Here is a 15,100-nt window from a genome sequence, read left to right on the forward strand (position 1 = left end):
CATGTAGGGCTTAAGTTACAAAGGCAGAGCTGTAATAACAACTCTGCCCCCATCTACTACCATTATCTACCTGCGTGAGTAACAGTACACTTCCTTTACCTTAATTCACTCATCTTGACCTTTGACGGTCTGGGATAAAATGAGGTACATACATAAATTTTGCCCTCACGGGTCTGTGTGATTTGTGTGATCTCAGCCAGCATCTCTTGTCCCACAGATTCCACTTCAACTCTGTGGTTGGGGCTCTGTCTCACTCTTTGTCTCCCTATACTTCCCAGGCCTTGTGCGATGGTTGTTCCAGACTTTGAACTCATCTGTGAGATCATGCTGGTGGCAGAAGGATTTATTGAAGCCCGATTATTAGCCAGAAAGTTCATCACTCTTTACCAATTGTGCAAAGAACTTCTCTCCAAACAGGTAGGATCTACAGAAAGGCTGATGGCCAATCACCATGCCATTCACCATTCCCTAGAAGGGCCAGTAGACTAAGGAGTTCTCTTTTTGTTTTAAGACTCACTGTCCTGCTAGGTATTGGCAACTCATAACCTGTAATCTTACCTACTCAGAAGGATACTCAGAAGCCAGTCTAGGCACAAAAGTTTGTGAGACTCTTATCGCCAACTATCCACCAAAGCAACAGAAACTGGTACTGTTTCGCAAAATGCTAAAATGCTAGACTTGAATGAAAAAATCTCAGAGACAGTGCCCAGCCCCTGAGTTCAAGCCTCAGAACTGACCAAAAAATAACAAAAATCATTATGGCCATAAACATACTAAAAGCTCTGCAGTATTGGGAAATGAAAGCTTGTTCATTTTTTAGCTCAGCATTTTCAAAACTGTATAGAACTTCATTTTTAATAAAAAATCAATCCTTCCTTCCTTTCCTTCATACTAATCTGCATTTCTTCCTCACTTGTGCTTGACCAGTTTCTACTCCTTTGTACTTTTTTGTATTTTCTTTCCTTCAGGGTATTCTGATCTTTCACCCTGACTCTTTGTATTTTCAGTTCTGGGGATCAAACCCAAGGCTCTGTACATAGTAGGTGGACACTGTAGCATTGAGTTACACCCCTAGACTCAAAAACTATATATTTGAAACTCCTTTTCTCTGAGTTTGAAGATCTCTGAGATACAACATGTAAGCCTAGCATGTACCTTCTCTGAAAGCTAATGCACCCTTCTGAACCCTCCCAACCTTTGAGTAGTCAGATTTGAATGCTTTGCTCAGTCCCCTGGTCCCCAACCACTTGTATGTACAACTGCTCTGTTGTGATCACAGCTGGAAAAGTTAGTAATGCCAGATTCATCTCCTCTCGCCCCTTGCCTGAGCACCCAGCAACTTTGGCCTAGCTTGTGCTACCTACCTTCCCACAGGATCACTACGACTGGGGCCTGAGGGCCATCAAGTCTGTCCTGGTGGTGGCAGGGTCCCTGAAGCGAGGAGATCCTGACCGGCCTGAGGACCAGGTCTTGATGCGCTCCTTGCGTGACTTCAACATCCCCAAGATTGTGACTGATGACATGCCAGTCTTCATGGGCCTGATTGGAGATCTCTTTCCTTCCCTGGATGTTCCTCGGAGGAGAGACCTGAACTTTGAGGCTTTGGTCCGGAAGGCAGTAGTGGACCTGAAGCTCCAGGCAGAAGACAACTTTGTGTTAAAGGTATGTGAGCCTTTCTCTTCCAAGATTTCTATTTCAAAATGAGTTTCTTGGGACAATCTTTAGGCCATCCTTAGGCCAAATGGCTTCTTTAATTATGTAGAGACATATCCCGTTACAACGAATCTAATTTTTCTGGGCTAATGGCTCATACCTATCTGCTCAGGAAGTTGACATCTGAGAATCCCAGGTCACAGCCAGCCAGGGGAAACAAATCCAAGAAACACTTATGGCCCATTATCCAACAAAAAGCTGGAACATTAAGTGTGGCTCAAGTGGTAGAGCACCAGCTGTGGGGGGTGGGGAATACAACAGCGGGACAAGAACACAAGGCCCCCAAGCTCCAGCTCCAGAAGAAAAAGAAGAAAGAAGAAAAGAAGAGGAGGAGGGTCCCAATTCAATTCATTTAGCAGCTTGAAAAGTAGGACATTACTTGAAGCAGACAGAACAAGTTTAGTTTAAAGGGAAAAGAAAACCGTAAAAGGAAAGTAGCAAGACACTTCAAAGAGAGTTGTTCCAAGGAGTCCAAAAGAGATCTCTCAGAAGGCACATTTTATAGTACAGGGCTCCTCATCAATCTTCTCATCTAGGTTTTGTTATGATTGTGCACACATGCATCACTCCAGCTCTTTTCATTGATTCAACAGACACCTAGGGCATTGTGGGAAGAAGTAATTGAGCAGGAGCCTGAGGCACTAGGAGAACAGCAAATACCATCATGGGCTACATGTATGTTGCACCACTGCTTATCTCCCTTTCTCCCTTTCTTTCCTAAAAAAAAAAAAAAAAGACAAATGAAGAGCCTAAGAAATCACTTTCCTAGGCTAAAACAATGGATTAAGGAAGAAGGCTCTTTCTGGATTTGGATCTACTGTTGTGATTAGAATCACCTCTATCCAAATTAAATGTCCTCAGGGATGTGTCTCTGGAACAAGGAGGCTCAAGGGCCAAGTTTAGGGCTGCAATAAAACAGAGTGACCATCTGTCAGATAGAAACGCTCAGACTGTTAACAGAACTACATTTTCATTATGATTGGAATTCACTGTGACGTTCTCTGGACTTTGAATACAAAGTTCTCTCCATTTTCAATGGCCTACCCCAGTACTATTTTTCTATAAACCAGTTATTTTCCAGTGCAATTTTATGAATGATATTTTCAAGATACATGTCCAAATGCCTGCGGAAAAGGAGTATAGCTTTGGGGCAGCAGGAGGCAAGTGCCCTAGAAGGGTCAGTGGTCCTGAAGTTCAGAGGCAGAGTAGATTTTTTTCTTCATATTTCTCTGTTCAATAAGATGCTAAAGGAAACATAAGCATTGCTCTCCATTTCATTACGTGGGTTTACGTTTTGTCCACAATTTGATGTTCCAATGATGTCTGAGGCAGGCAATGCAGCCGAAACCCCTTTAGGAGGAGAAAACTGAAGCTTTCAGGGGAGGTCTTTTCTGGGAAGGAGCTGCTACCTTACACGAGTAGACATCTTCTGCTCCATTCCTGCACTTTCTTTGATAGAGCCCTGATTGCATACAAATAAAATTAAGAGCAAAGAAGACTGTCTTTTCCCCTATTTCGAGCAGACATCTACTTTTATTCCTGGAATTCTCATTACCAACGACAGCAAAATACTAACTAGTTTGGAGTTTGTGAATACTTCTGTAGGGTGACCTATTACTACTCCCTCTCTTGCTTCTCTTAAGCTCAAGGGGGTAGAATTATTTTCTTTTTCTTTTTGCCTTGCCAGGCTCTGAAGTCAAGGCCTGTTCTTGCTTATACTCTGTCATGTGAGATCCATCTCCAGCCTTTTTGTACTTTAGGCTATCTTTCAGATTCGCGCTGCTCTTTTTGCCTGGGTCAACCCTGAACCGAGATTCTCCTACCCACCTGTTTCTCCCATATAGCTGAACTCACAGATAACAAGTTTCAGTTTTGCTTATTGGTTGAGCAGGGATTTGGCTATCACTTTGTGTTTGATGGCCTTGATCCTTTCAAACTCTTACCTCTGAGGAAAAATAAAAAGATTTGAAGCAGGGAGGAGCAGGATGGCCACCTAGGTGGAGCGACTAGGGGTTAGCAAAGAGTTCTACAGGAGACACAATGAAGACAAACCAGCCATAGAAAGTCCAGTGGTGTTGAAGGAAAATATGCTCAGGTAATGGAAACCAGGGTAGGGGAAAAAGCTATAAGACTTAAGACCACACAGGACAATGATAAGGAAGATCCTGAATGCCAGGCTGAGGGCTTACCCTTAAAGGTCGAATCCTCAGATATCTTCATCCAAGGTGAGTTACATCTGAGGAGGTTCATAAGATACTAATACTGAAGATGATATGTCTTAGACAGGGAAAGCTATGTCTGCCCAGACTTTTGGGATCTGGTCAGAGTATTGGCCCTCATTCTTTTATGTTCTACTTTTTTTTTCCCACTCAGAATCTTTGTGTTTCTTTCTACTTATTTGTCTGTTGAGTAACAACCTATTTCCTTCTTTTCTTCTTTTACATATATATTCTTTGCTCTCAGACAAAATATAGGCTCTCTGCTAAGAATTCTTTGACTAGATGACAAAGACAATGTCTTTCCATACTTTACATTTACACCATCCACTTGAACTTCTGAAAAGTATTTATTCAGAAACTTCCATGCGGCATCCTTAAATCCTTCAAAAGTGCTAACATACCATTTTAGTTTATTTTTAATTGAATTATTACAATATATAGAATGGTTACAGTTACATTGGTCAGGTAGTGGGGGCATTACTTCTCGAACCTTGCTAACCATTCTCATGTTTTTGTCCCCCTTTCCCTCCTCCCACCCTTCCTAATCATCTTGTTTTCCTCCTTCCCTTCCCTATTTCAAATAAACAAATAAACATATATACAATATACCAGGTAACAAAGCCATATACAGTAACAACATGAGATTAACCATAAGGGGAAAAAAATAAAAGAAGTAACTTCACATAGTACATTAAGAACAACAATCTCTAATTTATTATTTCAAGAAAAAGGAATAAACTCATAGAACGATGGAAACTAGGGCAGAAATATGATAGTAAATTTTTGAAAAAAAGGGAAAGAACAAAAACATGAGCTGACAGACCCAGAAGAGGAGAGAGGATTTTGCAGAACAGAATATTCGTAAAAAGAGCTCCAGGGAAAAAGGCACCTGGAGGCAGTCATTCTGCCAAGCAGAATCCTGCAGGAGCTCTGAGCTTGGGGTTGGTAGTTAAGGAGGGCAGCAATGAGAATGAGGACTGAAAATAGCCAGAGGAGACATCATTAAATCTGTTTACCCTGTAATTTGGGCTACTTAGCTCCTCACACTCTTCTCCCAAGACCTCCATCCAGCTCCCCATGCCCAAGCAACACAGATGATCTGTAACCAAGAACTTCACTGCAGGATGAAAAAGAAAAAAATGAGAAATATTTAATAAATTCTTTTGGGAGAGATGGCTATCAAGGCACTTTTATTCTCATTGCAGTCCCTAAACAGAAGGTCCCCCACCCCCCTTCATATACCCACAAGTGAAGGGCAAAGACCAAGGGCATCATCTGAGATCTGACTGTCCACAGAGCTTCAACTCAGTCCTACCTACTTAGCTAGACTCAGAGAATACCAGTCCAGCCTCCCAGGAAGCAAGGGATGTTGCTCATTGTTTCAATTTGAGGCATATTCAATATCGGAGAAAACTAACAACATGATAAAGAAAAGTGATCATGCACACGCGCGCACGAGCGCGCGCACACACACACACACACATTGCATATCACAGTGAAAATAAGAAACAGAATGTTGAACACATTCCAATTCATATCCTTGAAGATAATAGAACAACATCTGTAAGCAAGATAAGATCGCATAGTAAAAAAGACTTCTTTTCAAATTGCGAAGAACTCTGAAGTGTAGAATTATATTATCAATGACACATAAAATTCAGCAAGAGGATAAAGTCAAGGATATTGCCACACATAAAACTGTGCATATAAGCCGGGTGCAGTGGCTCACGCCTGTAGTCCTAGCTACTCAGGAGGCTGTAATCTGAGGATCAAGGTTCAAAGCCAGCCTGGGCTAAAAGAACCTGAGATCTTATCTCCAATTAACCTCTAGAAAACAGGAAGTGGGGTTTGGCTCAAGGAAAGGGCAGTAGCCTTAAGCTGAAGAGCTCAAGGACAGTGCCCAGGCCTAGTTCAAGCCACATGACCCCCACACACACACAAACTGTACATATAGACATGCATGTGGGTATACTATAAATTAGAGACATACAGAAAGAAACAAAGACAGATGGCATACCTACCTACGTGACCCAATGTGTTACCAAAAGGAATTCTCAAACCAAGAAAACTTACGAGAGCTAGAAGTCATGTCCAAACTAGAAGGAATCGTTATTAAACAGTGTGAAATTATATGACTTATTCAGAGACATATGCTAATGGAATTTTAAGAGTCAAGAATAAAGAATGAAAAGTTTTCCAGCTGCAAACTTTTTACAGAATGAGAAAGGAGTATAAGTGATCCCAATGTGGGATACCAGAAAGCAAGTTTAGAGGACCTTCAGAGCTCGAGGGCAAGTCGACTCTCTTGCCTTGACACTGGTGACAGCCTTTTAGGCTAGCTGACATCTTGACAATGGTGGAAGCATGTTCTCTAACAATCACAGTTCAATACATCAATCCTGAGAGAATTGAGGGGACAGGATCAGGATTTTTAATAACTAAAGTCCCACAACAAATAACGTTAATACTTTTTGAGACCCTGCCACCAATTGATCTAAGGACCTCATAGTAGCCCTGATCATTGAATAGGGAAATGGAAAAGTAACTATTATCAAATGCCAGGATGTAGGCTCCTGGTATGGGATACTTGTTCCAGACTGAAGGTTTCTGGAAGGCTATGCAAAAATTGGCCAGAGAGAGGCAAAAGAAATTCAATGACTTCAAAGTTGAAATACAGAAGGTAAAGTACACTTGAAGTTACAGGTGTGAGAAATACCATCACTGAAGAGCTACAAGTCACTGACTGTGGAGAAGGTCCATGTTGGGAATGAAAGGTAATTGTAGAGGCTGATTTGGGGCAGACAGTAAGGAAAATCAAATTTACCAAAACCTTGGGTGACTACTGATGAGGGCAGAATGATAGCAGTGATTTGCTTCCAGGAAGCAACTTGTTATTTTTTCTTTTTGGCTTCAAGTTAAATGCCTGGCTGGCTGCAGAGCGGTCGGATCCACGCATCAGACTGGTCTTGAGTCCAGCCTCATCAAATTATCCAGCCACATCACACTCTGTTGCTTTCCTGTGCATCTCTGGGCAAACTCCCACTTATCCCTAAAGTCCTGGTACAAAAGCCCCCGCCTCTGAGAAATCTTCCTTGTTTCCATCATTTTCAAAAATCAACGGTTTCTCTCTGTGGTCTCATGGTACTTTATAAATACCCATTTTATATCAATTACCATCTCCCATTATGATCATTAATCAATGTGGTTTTCTTCTATCAGGCTGTGGGATCCTCTCTGAGTGCTCCTTATCTAGCTAGCACACTCTGACACTTAATGACTAATAATTGCAAGACTGTGTGATGAATACTTGATTCGCGTTGCTGCAATGAGTCAGAACTCATCTTGTTTTGAGGGGAAAGAACCCTTTGCTGTTGTCTTCTCACTGCAGACACCAGCCTGGCTGACAGAAGATCAGGTAACATGCAGGTGAGTGACCAACTGATACCAGTGTCTGCTTTTTCGTTTCTCCCAGGTGGTGCAGCTGGAGGAACTGTTGGCAGTTCGACACTCTGTGTTTGTAGTGGGTGGCGCTGGTACCGGCAAATCACAGGTACTGAGGTCTTTGCACAAAACCTATCAGATCATGAGACGTCGTCCTGTGTGGACAGACCTCAACCCCAAAGCCGTCACCAATGATGAACTCTTCGGCATCATCAATCCGGCCACACGAGAATGGAAGGACGGTGAGAGGAGAAAATTCCCAGTTACCAACTCAGTGCCTCATAGACAGAACTACATGAGGTCAAGGGAGGCAGTGAACTGATCCATTTCAGATAGCAGACAGTGAAGAGGTGAAAGGGAGAAACCAATTTGGGCTAGAGGCAGAGCTTAGCTTCTCAGATTTTTCTTCCTCCTCTGCAACCTCTTTTAGCTGCCTTTAGTATAGTGCCTTTATAGAGGATAAAGCTAGGCAAGCATTTAGCTACTATAGTTTGCTTTTCAATAGCAAATTGTGGGTTTAAGTTATGCACAAGGGAGGGAAGTTCATGTCTTGTTCCCAAAGAAATAGTGCAGTCCAGCCTTACATGCAGGGCATTCCACCTTTGTGGCCACTGCCCTGGAATTAGGCTTCCCAACATTGCACCTGTGCTGGTCCAGGCAGGGCATGTCTTGTGAGTCCCCAGGGGGTTCCTAGCAACATGCTCCCTTCTAAACTCATTCAGCACCTCCAAGCCCATGTTTTCCCTGGGCTCTGAAATGAGGACATATCAGCTCCCTCTTGTTTCAGTGTTTGACTCGTCAAGGTCAAATTCCTTGGATTTCTTTAATTTAGGAGCTTGGCCTAGAGACCAAGCACGTTAATGAGCAGGAGCTCTAATTTTTATTTCAAAGGTCATTAGCATCGTTTCCTTCTTAGCAGTCTTAGTAATTTCCTTTTGTTATTTTGTATCATTGTGTAAGTGTTCTGTTTTTTGTGTGTACCAATATTGGGGTTTGGACTCAGGGTCTGTGCTCTTGCTTTTTTGCCTTTTTTTTTTTTGAGCCCCACCTCTGCTTCTGGCTTTTTACTGGTTAGTTGGTGGTAAGAGTCTCTAGGATTTGTCTTCCCAGGCTGGCTTCAAACCATAATCCTCTTATATAGCTAGAATTACAGATGTGATCCACCAATACCAGGTAAAAATTCTTTACCTATATCAGAGATGATAATGTGCCAAGTCTCCCAAGTAGTTGAATAATTAGCATAAATGAGTAGCTAGGATTATGAAATCAGCTTGGACAGAAAGTCTTTAAGACCTACCTCCAATTACCCACATAGTATCAGACTGGAGGTGCGGTTCAAGTGATTGAACCCCACTTGTGACAGCTCAGTGCTCAGTTCAAGCCCTAAAATATTCTCTCTCTCTCTCTCTCTCTCTCTCTCTCTCTCTCTCTCTCTCTCTCTCTCTCTCTCTCTCTCTCCTCTCTCTCTCTCCTCTCTCTCTCTCTCTCTCTCTCACACACACACACACACACACACACACACACACACAAAGATAGTATGCGTTTAACATCTATCATTTGTCTATAGACACTTTAATGGTTTTTATACTTTCTATAGTGTATATTTTACCAAGTACCTTTTTTTAAAAAAAATAGGATATTATGTCTGTCTAGTCTTTTCAGCATCTGGGATTCCTATTTCATTTATAACTCTTTCTAATTGTCAGCTACAGATATAGTATCATAAATTTGGTCAATAAGGATTCTTTTTACATTAACATTTTTAAATCCATCTGGAATTTATTTTGAGGCTCAGAATGAGTTTGAATAAAAATCCAACTTCATTTCCTTCCAGATGGATAACTGATTGTGCCAGCACCATTTATTAAGTAACTGTCTTTTCCCTCTGCTTTCAAACACCCCCTTGTTGCTTATTAAATTCCATACATACCAAGATCGGATTCTAGGATTTTCATTCTGCTCCACATTTCTGTCTGTGTGATTTTCTACCAATATCATCTATTTCAGTTAGAATCATTTCTTAGCAGATTTTACTATCCATTGAGCTAAATTGCTTCTCAATAGTTTGGGATGGCCTTAAACACTTCATTTCTATATTAAATTCAACATCATAAACTTTGTTGAAATCTTAGTTAATATTCTATTAAATTTGCATTTTAAATTTGAAGAAACTGACACAGAAGGCATAATAAGAATCTGTATTCACTGAGCAATATAATTTCAAAGTAAGTGGGATATAGCCTTTCTGAAATTTAATGGAAAGCTTGAGTAAAGTAAAAATATGTGTGTTATTTTATTCACATTTTTCAAAACTAAATGGATCCAGAAGACAGAAACCTGAGTGCATATACAAAGGAATTTAGAAATATATCATCAAATTCAGTATAACACATAATCATAGAATTTTGTACCTTATAAATTTTGTCTGATGCCTATCAGAAAGCACATTAAACTGTGTGATGGAAAGTTAATTAGGAGTAAAAGAAATTAATTTCTATACTAAGTATTACTTAAGCTAAATCTGAAGACAATGATGAGAAGAAAGAATCTACTAAAGATAAGATATGAAATTGGCCAGAAAAAAAGACAAAAAGGTCATCGAAAGGAGAAATATAAACAGTAGTTCTTTATAAAAGCATTTATTGTGAGGATGACAAATGGAGGGAAGGTTTAACTATATGTATATATAATATATACTATTAGGAATTTGAAATGATATTCAAGATTAAATTAGAAGAGACTATCTAATCAGATGGCATGTGTTTGACAATATAGAAGAAATAATATGAACCCCCTAGTAAAAATAAAAAATGGATGTAGAACAAATCATACTAAGCAAGTTAAGACAAGCTCAGAAAAACAAATGTTGTAAGATTTTTCTCATATGTGGAAGCTAGATCCAAAATATAACTGGACATAATAGCCTATATAGGACTCCAGGCATTCACACACAATCAGACTAAGGGAAGGAGAGGAATACAGAGGTATAATTTTCCTGAACATTTAAGAAATGATTTTTATTGTAATTAATAGAAGGGTTACAGTTATATTCGCCAGATAGAAGGTGCATTACTTCACACATATTGACACACCTTCTCATGTTTTTAGCCCCGTTTTCCTCCCCCCAACCCCTCCCCACATCTTGTTTGCCCCCCTTCCCTTTCCTATTTCAAATAAACAAATAAAGGTATATACAATATACCAGATAACAAGGTAAGATATTGTAACATGAGAATAACCAAGGGACAATAAAAAAGATGAGAAATAACATAGTACATTAAGAACAACAATCACACATTATATGGCTCTTGTTTCCATGTCCTGGAGGTCCTTTCATTTAACCTCATCTTAGGAAATTCCAAGAAATGAAATGTTTTTTGCTTTTGTTGTTTATTATTGCTGGTTGTAGTATTTTTTTCTTTTAGGGAGGTAAGGGGTGGTGCAGAAACTGAGAGATAAAAGGTGAATGAATGCAATCATGTTAGTATACACTACATGGAAAATGATGCATGTAATTTAGGTAGAGATGGAAAGGGGAAACTGGAAGGAAAGCAAAGGAAGGTGTGACAGTGTTTTAAAAAAATTTGGGCCAGGTGTATTGCAAAGTGGTAGAGTACTTGTCTAGCATTCACAAAGCCCTGGGTATGATTCCTGGGTACAGAGAAAAAGCCAGAAATGCTGCTGTGTCTCAAGTGGTAGAACATTAACTTTGAGAAAGTTCAAGGAGAGTGCCCAGGCCCTAAGTTCAAGTCCCAAGACTGGCCAAAGAAATGTACTCATTACCTGATGTATGAAATGGTAAACTCTCTGTACAATACCTTAATACCTTAATAATAACAATAAAATTTTTATCAATATGATTTTTATATTTTTATTATTTTTTATTTCAATGTGTAAAGGGGTTTCAGTATATTCGCCAGATAGAGGGTGCACTACTTCTCACACACTGATATCCCTTCTTATGGTAAAATTATTTTTTTAGTATCGTAAACTTAAAAAACAAAGAAAATAGCAAAAAATAGATTTTCTCATTAAGAAGTAGTATATCACATAAACAGTTTTACAGATAGTACAAGAACAAATATGAAGTCTTCATTATTGCATAAATAATACCTCTGAAATCCTTTTATGAAGCAATAATAATATTAATTACCTAACAAATGTAACTGTAACCCCTCTATACATTACCCCGACAATAAAAATAATAATCTTAATATCAATTTGTATGCAGAACCTGAAATCACAATTCAATTTACTAACATAGATTCAGAAATTTTAAGTTAAATATTAGTATGTGTAATCCAGCAGTATCTTGAAAGAATGAGACAGTTTGACCAAGTCAAGTCTATTCCAGAAGTGTAAGGATGTATGGATTATTTTTAGAAAATAGTAATTGACAAGCTAAGGAGAAACATATTTTGATCTAATTAATACATACTTAAAAATTATAGTTGCTCCTTACTGTAAAGTTCTAACTAAAGTACAAATTGAATGAAAACACCTAACTATGAAAAATGGTCTATACCTCAAGCTACAAAGAAAATGAAATTAAAATAACTCTAAATAATGACATACTAAAGCTATTTCCATTAAAAGCAGAAATCAGGCAGGGAGGTCTACTATCAATTTGTATTCAGTATTGTTTCCGAGTTTTTTAGGAAAGACAATAAGGAAATGGAATAGATGTTGTAAGTTGGAGGGAAGGAGAAAATGTGTTGTTTGCTTATTCTGCAACTGTACACCAAAAACAAGCAGACCCCCCCCCAAAAAATGAGCTGTCACTAAATTACTAGAATTATTTTTTTGTCAGTTGTGGGTCAATTCCAGGCCTGGGCACTGTCCTTGAGCTTTTCAGCTCAAGGCTAATGCTCTACCACTTGAGCGACAGCACTACTTTTGACTTTTAATGTGTATGTTGTACAGAGGAATCGAACCCAGGGCTTCCTGCATGCTAGGCAAGAGCTCTACCAAGGAGCTCTTCCAAGACGCCAAGCTCCCGGCCCCTAGAATTAAAATTTTAAGTATTAAGTGTCACTAAACACATGCAAAACCTAGTAGTTTTTCCCTATACTACAAAGAGCCTTTTAAGAATGGAAATACAGGGCAGGTGGATAGGGGATCTTTCTCACAACCACAATAAACCTATGAAATATATAGAAATATATTTACCCAAGGAGATATATTTTAAAAGCTGCAACATTTTGTTATGGACATAGAAAAATTATCTGAGTAAATAGATGAAAAGGCATATAATATTATTGGCTGGGAAAATTTAATATCATAAAAATTAATTTTATTCAATTAATATGCAGATTTCAATGTGATGACAATAAGAAGCAATTGAATCTCCTCCAAGTCCTATCCTGGGCAAAATTTTCTAGGAAGGCAATGACAATGGATGAAATTTTTTTTTGCCTGAGAAAACTTAGTGTGATTCTATCATCCCATTATTCTAGCATTCTGCAGTCATAGCTGAAAGGCTTCACTGGGTCCCTTGCCTCTCTTTGAGCTGGTACCCAAAAAGCTGGCCCTTGTTCTTTTTCTTGTGATTCTTGTTATTCATGTTGATGTTGCAAAGTTGGTCTGGAGCTTGTTGGGCCCTAAGTGTCTGAGTAGAGCAAGATACCAAACCAAATGGAGTCTGCTTCTTGAATGCAAGCCTCCTTCTGAGCAGAGTAACCAATGGGGGAGGGGGCAGCTGTGCTAAGAGGAAGAGGGCTGGTGATGAATGGGAAAATAAGATACCCATGGTTCCTTGTAGGACTGTTCTCTTCTATCATGAGGGAGCTTGCCAATATCTCCCATGATGGACCCAAGTGGATCTTACTGGATGGTGATATCGATCCAATGTGGATTGAATCTCTGAACACCGTCATGGATGATAACAAGGTATCAGAGAGGGGAAGGGAAGTCCCCACACTGTGTGTCACAGGATGGCTGAGCTAGAACATGCCACTTTCACTGGTGTCTTCAACCGACAGAACCGACCCATCCCCACCAACAGCCCTGGCCTACATCAGTGCTTTTGCCTCTACCTGCCTTGTTTTTGAATGATCATTTCCTTCAGACAATCATGCCTATAATTTCACTTTATATTTAGAGCTGAAATCAACTCTTTTCTCTAATTGATAAAGAAGGAAACTACAGATTTAAAACATTCTGAGCCCATCCAATGACCTCTAAGGTGGTAAATATCTATCTGTTAGTAGCGCATAGTACTTAAAAAAAAATAAACAACGAACACTAACCAAATGGCAGTGAAATGGCTGCTAAGCTGGTAGTGGTTCCTAAACATATTCAGAAAGCTTGTCCAGATTGGAAATGTTAAAATGGCCTCCGTATTCCCAGATATCATTAGAATAAATGCATGTTCCCTCCCAGCAGGACTAAGAAGGAAGAGCAGTAATATGAAACTGAATTTCTTTTCATTTAAACGTATTATTATTCCAATATGGTCTAATTTATTCAAATTATTGACATCAATTTAGACTGTTTAAATAATTTGTATCATGATTCAACAGAGGACAGAAGAGTGGAAGTAGAGAAAGGGTATGGAAGAGAGAGACAGGGAGATCCAGAAACAGAGACACACAACTTATAGAAAATATTAATAAGTGGGGCTGTGGCTCAATGGATAGGACATTAGCCTTGAGCTGATGAGCTCAGGGACAGCGTCTAGGCCCAGAGTTCAAGCACTATGACCCACAAAAAACTATTGATAATTAAAAGAGGATATAACCATCCTTTCCTGTCTCTGTAACAGAATACCAGGGACTGAGTGATATATGAAGACAAGACCATTATTTGACTTTCATTTCTGGAAAGCACAAAGTCTTAGTGTCAAGGGGCTGTAAAAAAAAAAAAATGACAGATTGAAAACTTGCTACTCCCATGGGAAAGGGCAAGAGAGCATGCCTAGGACAGCAAGGGACAGAACACTTACGGTGTAATCACCCACATAAACATCATAGCATGTCCATAGCCTCCCTGAAAGGATCCATCACACACCTACCAGCCTTCACTCCATCCTCACTGCGCCCTAACTGGACATCCTTCCCATGTCGATAGGTGCTGACCCTGGCAAGCAATGAGAGGATCCCTCTTAACCCCACAATGAGGCTTCTCTTTGAGATTAGCCACCTGCATACGGCCACACCAGCAACTGTCTCCAGAGCAGGTAAGACTCAGGAGGTCCAATCGCTCAGCAGAGGTGGGTGCATCCAGCTGTATTGTCCTAGTTCTTCTGTTGGGTAGGAGACAGAAGCTGCTCCTCCAATACCCTGGTCTGGTGGACAGAACTCATCCAGCCCCGCTCCCCCCTTTCTCCATTAGTTCAATTGATTATCAGACACTAGGGCATAAAAAGTACCTATTTAGCAAAATAATCAAAGAAGGAAAGAGTGGAATGGCAGCTTCTAGGGCATAGGGCAGGTGAGAATGAGAGGGAGAGATATGTTCAGGGTGTTCAAGGGGTGCAAAGCTTCTTTATTCAGGATGAATAAGTTCTAGAGATATGTTGTACCATACAGTGCATAGTCGATAATACTGCCTTGTATATTCTGTCAGGAAGATATACACCAGGTAAAATGTTCTCAATGTAGGCGCATGCACATACACACATATACACAGGAAGAGAGCATGAAGAAACTTGTAGAGGTGGGTACTTGGCTATGGTGCTGGTTTCTATAGGTCATTCCAAATCCAGAAAATCATATATGTTATTCATG

General features: G+C 39.8%; 1 protein-coding gene across 1 annotated transcript in view; it reads left to right on the forward strand.

Moving 5' to 3' along the window:
• Dnah9 (dynein axonemal heavy chain 9) overlaps positions 1-15,100 on the forward strand; it is a 306,051-nt gene that overhangs the window by 144,120 nt on the left and 146,831 nt on the right. Inside the window, exons 30-34 of the mRNA XM_090349542.1 lie at positions 279-417; positions 1,375-1,662; positions 7,405-7,615; positions 13,135-13,262; positions 14,442-14,550. Of these exons, the coding sequence (XP_090205668.1) occupies positions 279-417; positions 1,375-1,662; positions 7,405-7,615; positions 13,135-13,262; positions 14,442-14,550 (875 nt within the window). The remainder of the gene's footprint in view (positions 1-278; positions 418-1,374; positions 1,663-7,404; positions 7,616-13,134; positions 13,263-14,441; positions 14,551-15,100) is intronic.

Source organism: Megascapheus bottae, chromosome 17, assembly GCF_031878675.1.
Source record: "Megascapheus bottae isolate mThoBot1 chromosome 17, mThoBot2.hap1, whole genome shotgun sequence".
Lineage (NCBI taxonomy): Eukaryota > Metazoa > Chordata > Mammalia > Rodentia > Geomyidae > Megascapheus > Megascapheus bottae.